The 13,125-nt window shown below is 40.7% G+C and overlaps 1 protein-coding gene across 1 annotated transcript in view; it reads left to right on the top strand.

Moving 5' to 3' along the window:
* ssbp4 (single stranded DNA binding protein 4) overlaps positions 1 to 13,125 on the top strand; it is a 65,402-nt gene that overhangs the window by 49,889 nt on the left and 2,388 nt on the right. Inside the window, exons 5-16 of the mRNA XM_079592428.1 lie at positions 2,026 to 2,115; positions 7,323 to 7,406; positions 10,826 to 10,885; positions 10,980 to 11,046; positions 11,143 to 11,210; positions 11,391 to 11,458; positions 11,542 to 11,587; positions 11,665 to 11,700; positions 11,784 to 11,838; positions 12,043 to 12,113; positions 12,209 to 12,287; positions 12,373 to 12,401. Coding sequence (XP_079448554.1) covers positions 2,026 to 2,115; positions 7,323 to 7,406; positions 10,826 to 10,885; positions 10,980 to 11,046; positions 11,143 to 11,210; positions 11,391 to 11,458; positions 11,542 to 11,587; positions 11,665 to 11,700; positions 11,784 to 11,838; positions 12,043 to 12,113; positions 12,209 to 12,287; positions 12,373 to 12,401 — 753 coding nt within the window. The remainder of the gene's footprint in view (positions 1 to 2,025; positions 2,116 to 7,322; positions 7,407 to 10,825; positions 10,886 to 10,979; positions 11,047 to 11,142; positions 11,211 to 11,390; positions 11,459 to 11,541; positions 11,588 to 11,664; positions 11,701 to 11,783; positions 11,839 to 12,042; positions 12,114 to 12,208; positions 12,288 to 12,372; positions 12,402 to 13,125) is intronic.

Raw genomic sequence — 13,125 nt, forward strand, 5'->3', positions numbered from 1 at the left:
TTGCGTGGGAAAATCTTTCGCCCTCGTGCAAAATTCCCACTTGCATGGATTCCTGTTGAAATTACAGGATTTTGCCAGTGAAAATCCTCCAACAATGGTAAATGTGACCGCACCTTAAGGGGTAAAACATTTGGAAAATCAGTTCATGTATAATGTTCTTGCTTTAAGGGATGAGGGCTGGGCAAACATGCAAAGCACGGCATGAGAAGTGTTAACAGGAACTGGAATGTGTCTGTTTATGTGGTCGAGAGGGAGAGAGATAGCAGTAGCAGCCGGGCCAATCAAAAGCCACAGGCTCCTTTAAACTCTATCTTCATTCTCTTCTCTCGGTTTCTCTCGCGCTCCCTCTCTTTCGCTCCCTGGCCGGGCGAGTGATTGACGGCCTGAGGGTTTTAATGGGCACCAGAGAGCGGGAGAGCCAAGGTCTGAGTTGTCATGGCAACAAGCCGATTGGGCCCTCTGCCGCTCTACCTGAGTGCAGTGGAGTTGCGCTGTGTGTGTGTGAGCTACCAACGACTCCTGTTACCACTGATGGGCCACTGGTCATTCTGGCCAGTGATTTTCCTTTAGTTAATCTCTTGTGTGTTAATGAAAGTGTTTATCCACCCTCCTTTTGCGTTTTCACTCGTTCATATGCTGTGGCAATAGAGTCGGAGCCATTGTGCTGGTTAAACCTACACCAGCCACTGTGTAAACAAAATCTCTCCAGCCCGATCTGTCACTCAGCCCCTCCCTCTCCTTAACCAAACACACTCGCCAGTCCCTCCACTGCAAGCAAACACGGCGGCTGGCCGTACCTCACCTGTTATCTGCCCAGCACCAGCCTCCGGACCCTTTTTCTTCCCTTGTTTTTGAGAAAGTGCGTGCTTGTATATAAATTATATGTATATCTGTGGGGGTTTTTTTGGTAGTTGTGGCTGACAATTACTCCTTATTTTGTTCCAGACTTTATTCCACAGAACAGAAATAGAAAAATTTCGAACTATGTTCATGCTGTTATTTGTCATATAATGAAAGCGCATCAAGGCTTTCAAAGCTCTAAAAGGCTTCATAAAAGTAACATAAAAGTATTCTGAAGCTATACGATAGTTTTGTGCGAAAAACACAATTTGAATCGTCAACACCAAGGGTGATACTATAACATCAAAGTTTTAATATTCGCTCAAATTCTATGAGAATATGGAAGTCCACACAACTACTGTAACAATAACGACACAGAGAATTATATCATTTAATTTTTTAATTTTAAAAACATTGACTGCCATCAGACTTTAAAGTGCTTGAGCATTTTAAAGCAGACATTTGTTTTGAGACATTTGAGAATGGTTACCAGAACCGACGGTCATGAATAGCATTTAAAAAAAAATTCGCCATTTCTTCTCAACCTTTGGTGCTGGTGGGATGAAGCCCCTGAGGAATTTTAGTCAAGTTGACCTGTCTGTCCTGTTGGTGTGTGTGAGACTATATGTGATCTTAAATATACTTGTATGTGGCTTTAGTGGGTGATATGCTATTACAAATGTGTTAGAGCTAAAGGCAGATAATCGTGCACCTATGACTGTGTATGTCGGTGTATGAAAGGGTGCCCTTTGCCCTCTCAGGGTCAGCGGTGAGTGTCTGGACTATTAAGGTCAGCGACAGTGAGCGATTTACCCTCCTCCACCCAGACGAGAGTGAGGGATCTGATTACAGGGTGGAGGAGGGGGCGCTGGGTCGTGTGTAATCCCTGTCTACCCCTTCTTTACCATCATGGGAAAGACACCGCTGAGTTTTGCTTTGTCTGGGGTGTTGGGGGGCCCAGGCTTCAACCTAAGGAACAGCTCACACATTTGACAAGAGATTATATTTGTATGTTGTTGTATTCAAACCCAAAATCTTGTCGATTTGGAATAATGGAATTGTTATTGGAAGAGGAATTATTTACAAACTTTAAAAGAATAGTTTGAGTGGCTGAAAGGTGCAATTTTGTTTAAATTTATTTTAGAATCTATTTTTGACGAGGCTTTGCATGTTTCTCTGTTTCAGAGTGCGGCAGCAGCTCCCAGTCCTGTGATGGGCAACATGCCGCCCAACGATGGCATGCCAGGTGGACCCATGCCTCCCGGCTTCTTTCAAGTAAGAGCTGCTCTCTCCTTCCCCCACCTTCCCGTTCAACCTCCTCCTTTAACCCTGTGCGTTAAGCTTTTACCATTTTTCTGTCCCTCACCCCACCCCTCCTTTTTCTAGCCCCCTTTAGTTCTTCTAATCCCTGTCCAGATGTTTCTTTCCCGCTATCTCTCCCTCTCTGTATTTCCATTCATTTTCATTTTACGTCTAAATTAGTTGTTCAGTACAGTAGCAACTCACACTGACACAAACAGAGTTGCGGCCCCTGATCTGAGATCAGTGTGAATGCCTCGACAGTTTAATCCCTAAGGCCAAAATGGGTAAAAACATGCGTGCTTGGTTGTAGCTCTTTGGCAACACTTATCTAACAACATATCTGTGTATTTTAACATTCAGGGCTGGGATTTGGGGGAATGCTTAGGGGCATAGTTCCCAAAGTCAAGGCGCCTGTGGGAGTTCCTCTGCCATAGTGATCTTTATTGAGCTATTTATAGTCAGACAAGCTAGACACCTTTCTAAACAAACACACACTACCTTAGACAAATTTTCAAGTCAAGAATTATTTTCATTATATCTCTGGGTCCAACTTGTGTAATAAGATAATATACTAATGAATTTATTTTTGTGTGTGTGAAAAAACAGCAAAAAAATTTTTCTTTATTCTATTGGCCTCTAGTTCTATATATGATTAATCTTTATTAATTACTTCAGATTTCCTATTTGATGTAGAGAAAAAAATCTCTGATAGCCGAGGCACTCCTTAATTAAAATGTCTTTATTGTACAAATGACATGTCCTAAATGGACAAATTTAAAATGCCCACGCGTAGCGGCATGGGGCCTTCTTCAGGGCTTCCTATTTGATGTATCTTATGTTGTATCTACTCTATGTATATGGCAGATAGAGCGCCAGACTATACAGTATACCTAGTACACATCAAATAGACGATCAGATCATCTATGGATACAACATAAAATACATAATATTAGGGATCTGAATCAGTGGATTTAACATATAGTAAAACATCAGAAAGCTTAGAGCATCACAAAAACTAGCTAGGAGGTCATATAGAGCATCCCATGGAGCATATATAATATTCATTAGATAAAAATCGAATACAGTGGATTTAACATCTTGCCGAATTTCAGATAAAGCATTCGATAGAGTAGATAGAAGGTCAGATAGATCACCTGATAGAGCAGCAGATGGAGGATCCAATAGAATCGGTGGAAGAAAAGATAATGGAAGATAAGTTAATACAGGATAACATGAGATCGAAGATAAGATGGAGTGGAAGATAGAGGGTCCCATTGAGTATACATAACATAAGATTCATTGGATAGAAATTCTGAGACAGTGGATTTAACATCTTGTCGAACATCAGATAAAGTATCCGTTAAAGTACATGGGAGATCAGATTGAGTAGCAGATAGAAGATCCAAAGGAGTCAATGATATAGAAGAGTAGATGCAGCAAATTGGAACATCTAGTAGAACATCATGTAGTTCAGATAGAGCATCCCATAGAATGTGTGTATGTAACACAAGATTCATTAGATAGAAAATCTGATACCGTGTCTAACATCTTGTCAAACATCAGATAGGTTGGATAAAACACCTAATGGAGTAAATAGAAGATCAGATAGAGCTGCAGATCAGGGATCCAAAAGAGATAGAAGACCGGTACAGCAAATTGATCTAGTAGAACAGTAGGTTAGATAGAGCATCCAAAAGAGTACATAGAGCAGGGTTCACCAAACTCGGTCCTGGAGGGCCGCTGTCCTGCAGAGTTTAGCTCCAACCAGGTCCAGCACACCTGCCTGAAAGTTTCTAGTATGCCTAGTGAGACCTTGATTATCTGGTTCAGGTGTGTTTAATTGGGGTTGGAGCTAAACTCTGCAGGACAGCGGCCCTCCAGGACCGAGTTTGGTGACCCCTGACATAGAGTGTCAAGATAAGATAGAGTGGCAGATACATCATCTGATAGAGCATCCTATAGAATAGATAGAACATCAAGGTGGACTGGCAGAGACAATAATACATTCAGAATGTTGCAGATTGTCTGGGAGAATAGCTGAGAGAGCATCATATAAAGCAGCAGATGAGCTTCAGGTAGAGCGTCACATGGATTGGAAGATGGAACATGGACATGGTCTTTGAATTGAGGAGGAGAGTGTTAATGTTGTATGAGCCGTGTTCAGAGCAGGGAGCGATCTGACTGTTGCGTGAGTGACATTGCATTCTATAAATAGCGCCTGTGTGCATAAGAGCGAGAGAGAAAGAGAGAGAGAACTAAGAAAGGGAAGAAGAGGGAGGACTTTGTGCTCCACTGCAGTAATTCCCTCTTGGTAGCAGCCCAGGGCATGGCAAAAGAGAGGCATGGAGAGAGTGAAGACAGAAAATGAAAGCAGGAAGAGAGAGATGGCAATGAGGCAACAATTGCAAAAAGACAGGCTCCTCCAGGCCCACGTGCGTTCCTTGTACGCTCCCCGATTCCACGCGACCAGTTGCTGTGGTCTGGTGACACAAATTATATCTTGGCATATATCCTAGTGGCCAGTATCTCACTCTTTCACACCTCTCAAGAGCTAACTACTGCTTCCTCCCACTCTTGTCGGCCACGGCTGCTGGACACAGTTGTGCTAATAATTGGAGCTGCTATTTTTCTAGCTGGTTTTAATAGAATTGTGATTGGAACAGGTTGTGATCCATGCTGATTCTGCAGTCATAATCAAAACTTTGCAGTTTCAAAAATCGGACATTTGTGCTCTGCCGCCTCCTTTTGCAAGTTATGTTTTTGGTCTTTTTGTGCCTTTATTGGATCGGACAGTAGAGATTTTGACAGGAAAGTGTGGAGAGAGAGGGGAAGGGGATCGGCAAAGGACTTCGAGCTGGGAATCGAACTTGGGTCGCCGGAGGCGCAGTTGCGCTATATGTCGGCGTGTTAAACATGGGGCTATTGCCGCTGACATGAATAATTTCTTTTAGGGATCCAATCAAAAAGTCTCATGAACTCCCGAGTTATCACTTTGAAGCATTCTAATGAATAACTCGCTGAATGTCAACAGCAGTTATTGAATAAACATTTGACTTACTTGTGGAACTGCGTACCATTCAGTCATGTCCAACAATAATAGGGGGACAAAAACAATTCTGTAAGAAATACTGGTACTCAAGTACCGGTAGTACGATGTTTCAGTTAAGTTGAGAAAGCATTTTGGTAGTGGAGATATGCAGTCAAAACGTGCACGCTTGAGCCTCTGTTTGTGTCTCCAGCGCAGCTCCAGATGTAGCAGCGATAATTAACACATGCGACCACAGTAGCTGCCGTGTGATCAGCATGGTCCTGCGAGGACAAAGGTGAAGAGGGCTAAACCGTCCTGTACACCCTCTCCAGACTCTCCTAATCTGTACCTCGCATGCCCAGACTCCCAGCAACCTCCTGCAGAGAGATTGAGAGTGAAGGAAGAGAGTCTAGGGAGAGAAACCCAGAGCTCGCGTGCTGGCGTCTGGCCCGGATCTTGGAAATTTTGTATTTTTTGTTTCCCCTTTTTTTTTATTCTCCTCATTGCACGGGGTCGGCCTCTTCAATAATCTTCATGTCGAAACTCCACTGCACCAGCTCTTCTTGGGAGGACAGACTAGCAAGAGGGAGGCAGGGAGGGAGCGAGCAAAGTCAAGGAGTGGAAAAAAAGAGAAATAGTTTCAACTTTAGCTGGAAACATCTGAAATGGATGAGTTTGTTTTGAGGGAAGGTGGTGGGAGAATTTCATCAGCCCTTCTCCCACAAAAAAAAACTCTTGAAAACCAACAGAACACTGAGAAAAGTGAAAGACTGGCTGACTCTAGAGAGGGGAGAGTTCCATCAAGGTTAAAAGGACTGGAGGATCTTGTTCTGACTTGCTGCGAGGTGCAGGAGTCTTGGGACATTGAAATAAGCCCAGCACTGTACAGTGTTGTAGTCCTGTTGATGTAGACATCCCCATACTCAAGCAAATCTCAGTATACTTTCTATTTTGAGTTGCGTTGTCTACCTTCCCAAGATGTAGCCTTATGGATGGTTGAGAGTTCCATGTTTGCAATATTTTCAGTTACTTTTGAGGTCATTTTTTACATCTATATTCTGTTTGGTATAGCATATTTGTCTCTAAATTTCCTGACAGTTGCACCTTTTGCACAAAAATCTAAATAAATAATTGTTTGCTTCATTTGGGGTGACTTTAGAGTCAACGTACCTCTCTGGTGCACACAGGTTTGTGAGGTTTCTTGAAATATTCGACAACTAGATCTTTTTGATGACATCTACATCCTGTATGGTACGTCACATTGCATTTATCATCTCGGGTTATTGACAGATTCTGTGACCGCTGCACTTATCAGAATAATTACTTCCAAGACCGTTGAAAACCATCCTTCTGAACCAGCACACCCTCAACCACACCAATTGCTCAATCCCGTGCCGTTTGCCAAAAAAGTGGTTGAATAATTTTTTTGTAATGTACACAGAAACAACAATGAAATATGCATTGTGTTGCTGTTCCATGCTTTGTTTTGCTTGGTACTTTGTGTCCCGGCAGTCACTCGGCAAGTGGCTACACACTGCCCCCTTTTGGTTTGGAAGCAGCATTGCTTCTCTGAAAACCTTGGACTCTGTGGTTGCTGCTGTCCTCTATGCCACTGTTCCGCTAGGAATACTATGTGCCGTTCCCTTTCTCAGCGGGAGGGGCTACTCTTAATGGTTTTGTAGTTTGGTGCCAAGCCGTTATCTCCTTAGCTGGGTAGAAAATGATTTTATTAATTGCTTCATTTAACATACCCCCCCACTCCTCACCCAAGACACACACACACACAATCCAGCCCAAGTTATTCCTCAGTCACTCTCTACAGGGATGTGGTGCAGGAACAGGCGTCTCTGTAAAGGCCATATGCCTCTCTCAGTTACCAATAAGGGACTCCATTGGAGGCCTTGTGGTGTAGCTCTGTTATGGGCTTCAGCAGCTGCCCAGCCCTGTTGGAGATGCCCTTTGCTGGCGGATAAATGGTGGATTTATTACTAATCTAGGGGCTGCATCGTTATTAGAGACCATCGGAATTATCAACTACCTCTTAACCTAATCTTAACTAGCAAGACTTTGTTGGTCAACGTACCATATCAAAGACGTATTTAATGGTATGTCGAGTGTAACAGTTGTTTTGTTTTTTTCCTCTCTTTCTCAGGGCCCACCTGGGTCACAACCATCACCTCATGCACAGCCCCCTCCACACAACCCCAACAACCCCATGATGGGGCCGCATGGCCAGGTAAGACACACTCCCCCCCTGTTTTCTTGTACTTCCTCACAGATAACCTGAGGAATAGATACTAGTTGGGTATAGTTTAAAATTTCAGGAGTTCCTTTGACACAACTTTCAATTCACCTTCCATCCTCACCCCTCCATTCTCCATTTCCTCACTAGCTAGATCTAGTAGTGTGTAAAACTTCAGACTTAAAAAAAAAAGTCAACTTGTTGATGGGGTTCCTAAATGACTAGTCGACTAATCTGTAGGGTTTGGGTACCGTTCACTTTTTTTATCCGTACCAGCACCGCTACATTTAGGTGCCGAAATTTTCCGATGCTTTAGGCATGTTTACCTCAATAACTGTAACGATTTATTAGAAGTGTTATTGACATTATGTCACAGCTGCCTTGGTCGCTGTCTGCCATTGTCTCTGATGTTTGTATACTGTAATATTTACCTGTAAATAGTAGGCTACATCTACTTAATTCATTGAGAAAAAAATAAGCTATTTTAATAAATAAAATGAATGTCATTCATTATTCTAATTGATCTTTTAATCATATGAAATGAAACAAACTTTTTTGTCAAACAACATGCTGCACAACTGAGCTTTATACAGTTAAAATTAAAACATGGAGTAATTTTTATTATTATTCCTTAAATAAAGATTTGATCATTTATTATTATTATTGTTAGTATTATTATAACATTGAGAAGTATCTAAATTGACGGCAGAGGCTGAAAACAGCATGATAGTTATGCCATTCATTCACACAGACACGCAGAACATGCAGGATTCGTATTTAAATAGTCTTCCTCTCGCACCCAGATGCATTCTCAGGTACCGAATTTTGGCACCGATTGACTTAATGGTAATCGGTACTTTGTAGTTCTGACGTCATTCGGTAGATAAACCCAACCTTACTAATTTGACTTGACTGTAAACTCTTTAATTTTTATTTGACTTATTTGGCAGATTATTTTATCCAAAGTTAATTGTATTGCATTTAAGTTATACAGTTTATCGGCTTACTCATTCCCTGGGAATTGAACCCATGTCCTTGGTGTTACTAGATCTTCTATTTGAGAACTACAGGATTTTTAGTTAATTTTTAGTATATACAGTCAAAAAAATAATAATTCAGACACCAGATATAAATTTTTTTATATATATATATTTTTACTAGTGGGTGCAGGCCACTATAGTTAATTTATGTAAGTGTGGATAGCAGAATAAAGTAAACTGTGACATATAATACCCATAAATTCTTCATATAATGGGACCAAAATGTATTCAGACACTTTGACCTGACCATGTTTTGCTCATCAGTGTCTTTTCTTTAATTGCTAATGCAACCTTTTTACACCACAGACTGAACAAAATTAAGCATTGCTTGGTAATTGGTTGACCTTAATTGGTATTATCTAATTGTGTACTTAAATTTAACAGCTGACAACTGACAGTTATTCAACCTAATTCATTTGTGAGACAGTCTAACAGAAGGACGGCCAACACCAGTGAAATATCAACTGATTTGATAACTCTGAGTTCTTGTCATACATGTTATTACCATTTTCTAAAATATAGTGATAATGTGAGAAATGTTGAAGGTGTCTGAATACATTTTGGTTTGACTGGATACTATTAGACTCACGCTAATTTAATTATATTATATTAAGGATAAAATAAAAATCGAATCTAGTCCAGTTTTTGGACGACTGGTTGCCATCTTGACCCATTCTAGATAGAGCACAAATCAGTCCATTACCTCATTCTCGGTTCTCTCTGAAAACACACACACACGTGCGCGCACACGCACATATTCCTCGCTGACAGTGACGATGTTGCCAGATAAATAATGCAGGCTGTGGCCCAGCCCATCAGGAGTGGAAGTTCATCTTGCTGGGACTCTGCAGACTGGTCCCCCCTACACCCTGCACTCAGTCCTTCATAGTCCATCAATATCCTATTAATAATGCAGCATGCGCGCACGCACGCACACACAAACATGCTCTTGCGTTTACACATGCAAGCATAAACACAGGCACTCAAACACAAATACGCAAACACCAACACACCCTTCTGAGTACACAAACTTGCTGCAACTTGGAGGGAACATAGGTAGACGGAGCGGGAACCAAGTTTGAACAAGAAGGGTCAATCCTAATGGTTGTTGGATCGAAGCCCGTGAAATGTCTTCTTACTCTGTGATGTAATAAAGCTTTGATCGATAGATCGTTTTACCGGTCGCTTTGTTTCTGTGACATTATGCTGGATGACTTCACCCACAGTGAAATCTCATTGGTTGAATGAATAGCTGTATATGAAGCATGCATGTGCAATATGTTCTTATTGGCCGGGATTGTGGCATCAGGCAGCATTTTTGCTTTTAGCGTGGAGAGACACATTACTTGTTGCTGTAACTTGTCTCTTCCATGCCTGATTAGGATATGATGTTTAGCATATCTTTGCATGCAAGGGGTCATTCTCTCTTTCTGCTCTTCTGTGAAACCTCTTTCTAGCTGTGTTCTCGCTGTAAAGTCTTGTTTAAAATACCATAGGTTTCCTCTGTTAAACAATGTGATAGCAGCAGCCTCCCCTTGTCAGTGTAGAGAACGAATGTTCATGAGGTCTTACCTTTAGGCTCAAACTGATGTGTTTTAGGTAATGTGATTGCGCCCCCTGCTGGAAACCATTGTACTGTGCATCTCAAATACTACATGCTATATTTTAAAAAATTCCGTTACACTTTATTTTAAGGTGTCTCTGTTATACATTAAAGTGCAGAGTAATAATAATTAACTACATGTACTTACTATAGAGTTAGGATTAGGGTTAGTTGCATGTAATTATGCACAATTTATAAGTTATAATTAACTGAGCTACATGTAACAAGGAGCACACTGTAAAATAACGTGTTACCACATTTTATTTTATTTTAAATTATAAAACCATAAGATTTTAATCAATTATAAATCCAAAATATACTATAAATTGCTTTTGGACAGTCCAGTATAATCATCAGGGTTATGGAGCATATGATTTCTTTCAAATACAGTTAGGAATATGTTCTGAAGAGTTCACAGCGGCTTACTGTATTTAAAACAAAAGGGCTTTTCACCCTGCGCTTTACCCCGGGTTATTTTCGTCCAATCAATGACACTGACTGTTAGCCCAGGGGTTAGCCATGTAAAGTGTGAGCTATCAGCATATGAATATCCAGGATTAATTGTTAACTCTGGGTAATTTATGAAAAGTTTGACATGTAAATCATAACCCAGGGTTCTATTTAGCCAGGGATTATAATAACCCAGGGCTAAGTTAACCATTTAAAGTGTGGAAAGCCCTAAAGTAGTGCTTATGTCCTAATGACAGGTTAACTGTGGTGTATTCCACCCTGTCTTTTGATTGACGGATCCTATGCTCTCTCCCCCATAGCCTTTCATGTCTCCACGGTACCCAGGTGGACCCCGCCCATCACTCCGCATGCCAAATCAGGTACTGACCCCACCCACGACCCCTCATTTTTGTATTTTGATATTGCAGTTTTCTCTGCTTGGCTCTGGTTTCATACTCTCTTTCTTGGTTTCAGCCTCCCGTTGGAGTCCCCGGGTCACAGCCGCTCCTGCCAAACAGTTTGGACCCCACCAGACCGCAAGGTACCACACTGCACCATAGACTTTACAACCAGCTGTGTTTGAAAAATGCTTTGCTGCGGCATGTGTAAAAGTGTTGTGGTTCCTCTTCCCCATCAGGACATCCAAACATGGGCGGCCCAATGAGGATGAACCCACCCAGAGGAATGGGAGGCATGGGCCCACAGGTTGGCTGATGTTCCTTTCAATAAAACAGTCACGCTTAGATTGGGAACCCTCAAAACATAAGAGGGAAAAATTTAAATCTAAGTGTCTAATTTAAATTCATGGAAATAGAAATGTTAGATTATATGTTATAGAAATTGTAGAAAATCTATATTTTATGTACTGTATATTTCCATTTGTAGAACTACGGCGGTGGAATGAGGCCTCCTCCGAACTCTCTGGGCGGTCCTGGAATGCCTGGCATGAACATGTGAGTCGCCGCCACAGTACAACACACTCACACCGTCTCTGCTGCGCTTCTAGGCACCTTAACATCTCCTCTTGTGTTTTCAGGGGTCCGGGAGGTCGAGGGCCGTGGCCTAATCCTAACGCAAACTCAGTAAGTGCCACTTCCAAAAATGTCAATATCGCAATAACTCCGAGAAACGGGTTCACAACTATCTCTTCTTCCCACAGATAGCATACTCATCTTCATCACCAGGAAACTATGTGGTGAGTCGCACGCACAAGATTTTGTCTCTCTGTTTGTCCGAAATGTTCTTTGTGAGTAATCGTTTTCTGTGCTCGTCTCTCAGGGGCCTCCGGGAGGTGGCGGGCCTCCAGGAACTCCCATCATGCCAAGCCCAGGAGGTCAGTTTGCTTTCATCTAATCCATAGGATTTGATCTGGAATTTCATATCAGTCTTTTTTCAAATTGAAAGTTCTTAAGAATAGTGACTGGAAATGATCTTAAAACGGAAAGCTCTCGTTTTGGGAAACGGCGTGTAAATGCATCCGCTTTCTGAGGAGAATTTCCCAGTGAGACGCTAAGAAACGTCATGTGTTTTCTCGTAGACTCGACGAATTCCAGTGAAAACATTTACACGATGATGAATCCAATCGGCCCTGGTGGCAACAGACCGAACGTAAGATGATGTTTTGATGCAGTATGAAAAAGGGTTTTGTAGTTTTAGTGTCATTGGTGATTTCCTGGAGGCTAATAGTATCTGTGTTTCTGCAGTTCCCAATGGGGCCGGGGCCCGACGGTCCAATGGGTGGGATGGGAGCGATGGAGCCGCACCATATGAACGGGTCTTTAGGTAAGACTTGGTCATACAAACATCTAATATGTACAAAATAGCAAACATTTCTAATGGTCTCACTCTTACCTGCTTTTGATTACAGGCTCGGGTGATATGGATGGGTTGCCAAAGGTGAGATAGATATATGTATTATTTATCTGCGATTTATATTTTTATATAGTATTTATTCATATTTTAAAATAACTTTTTTATTAAAATAACTTTTCCTTTTTTATCTTTTCAGTTTTCATTTTAGTTTAAGTTTTAGTAATTTTGTTAGAAATATTTTTAACAAAATTAATAAAAATGACTATTTAGCTGATTTTTTTTATTTAATTTTTCGTAATTTTTATACTTTTCTTTCAGTTATTTGACAAGGCAATATTTCTACGTTTCTTATTCGTTTTCTTAAGTTTACGTTTTTCATTTAATATAATTATATTTAGTTTTATTTCAGTTTTATTTTAATTCATTTTAGTTAACAATAACAATACTGATGTGCATTTCTATTTGTTTTTTATTTTCTTTAGGAATAAGCAAAATATCGGTACAATATCGGTTGATATTCTATTTTTTTTTATAAATAGATCGGCTGACATTGGATATTTATATTTTTCATTGTCGTTTTTGCTATGGTTATGTTTAGATTAGCTTTGATGTACCTTATTTAATAATGCTGTTAAATCTCAAAATCGATATCCACTTTTCCTACTGTATATAATGCTGTGATGCTTAAATTATTTAATAATCTTTTAGTAGGCTATTTTATTTTAAAGTTTTGTAATCAAAATAGTAGAGAATTTTAATATTGGCCTTTTATCAGTTATTGTCCATAATTATCAATAAAAATAAATTA

The sequence above is a fragment of the Phoxinus phoxinus genome (genome assembly GCF_949152265.1).
Source record: "Phoxinus phoxinus genome assembly, chromosome: 20".
Taxonomy (NCBI): domain Eukaryota; kingdom Metazoa; phylum Chordata; class Actinopteri; order Cypriniformes; family Leuciscidae; genus Phoxinus; species Phoxinus phoxinus.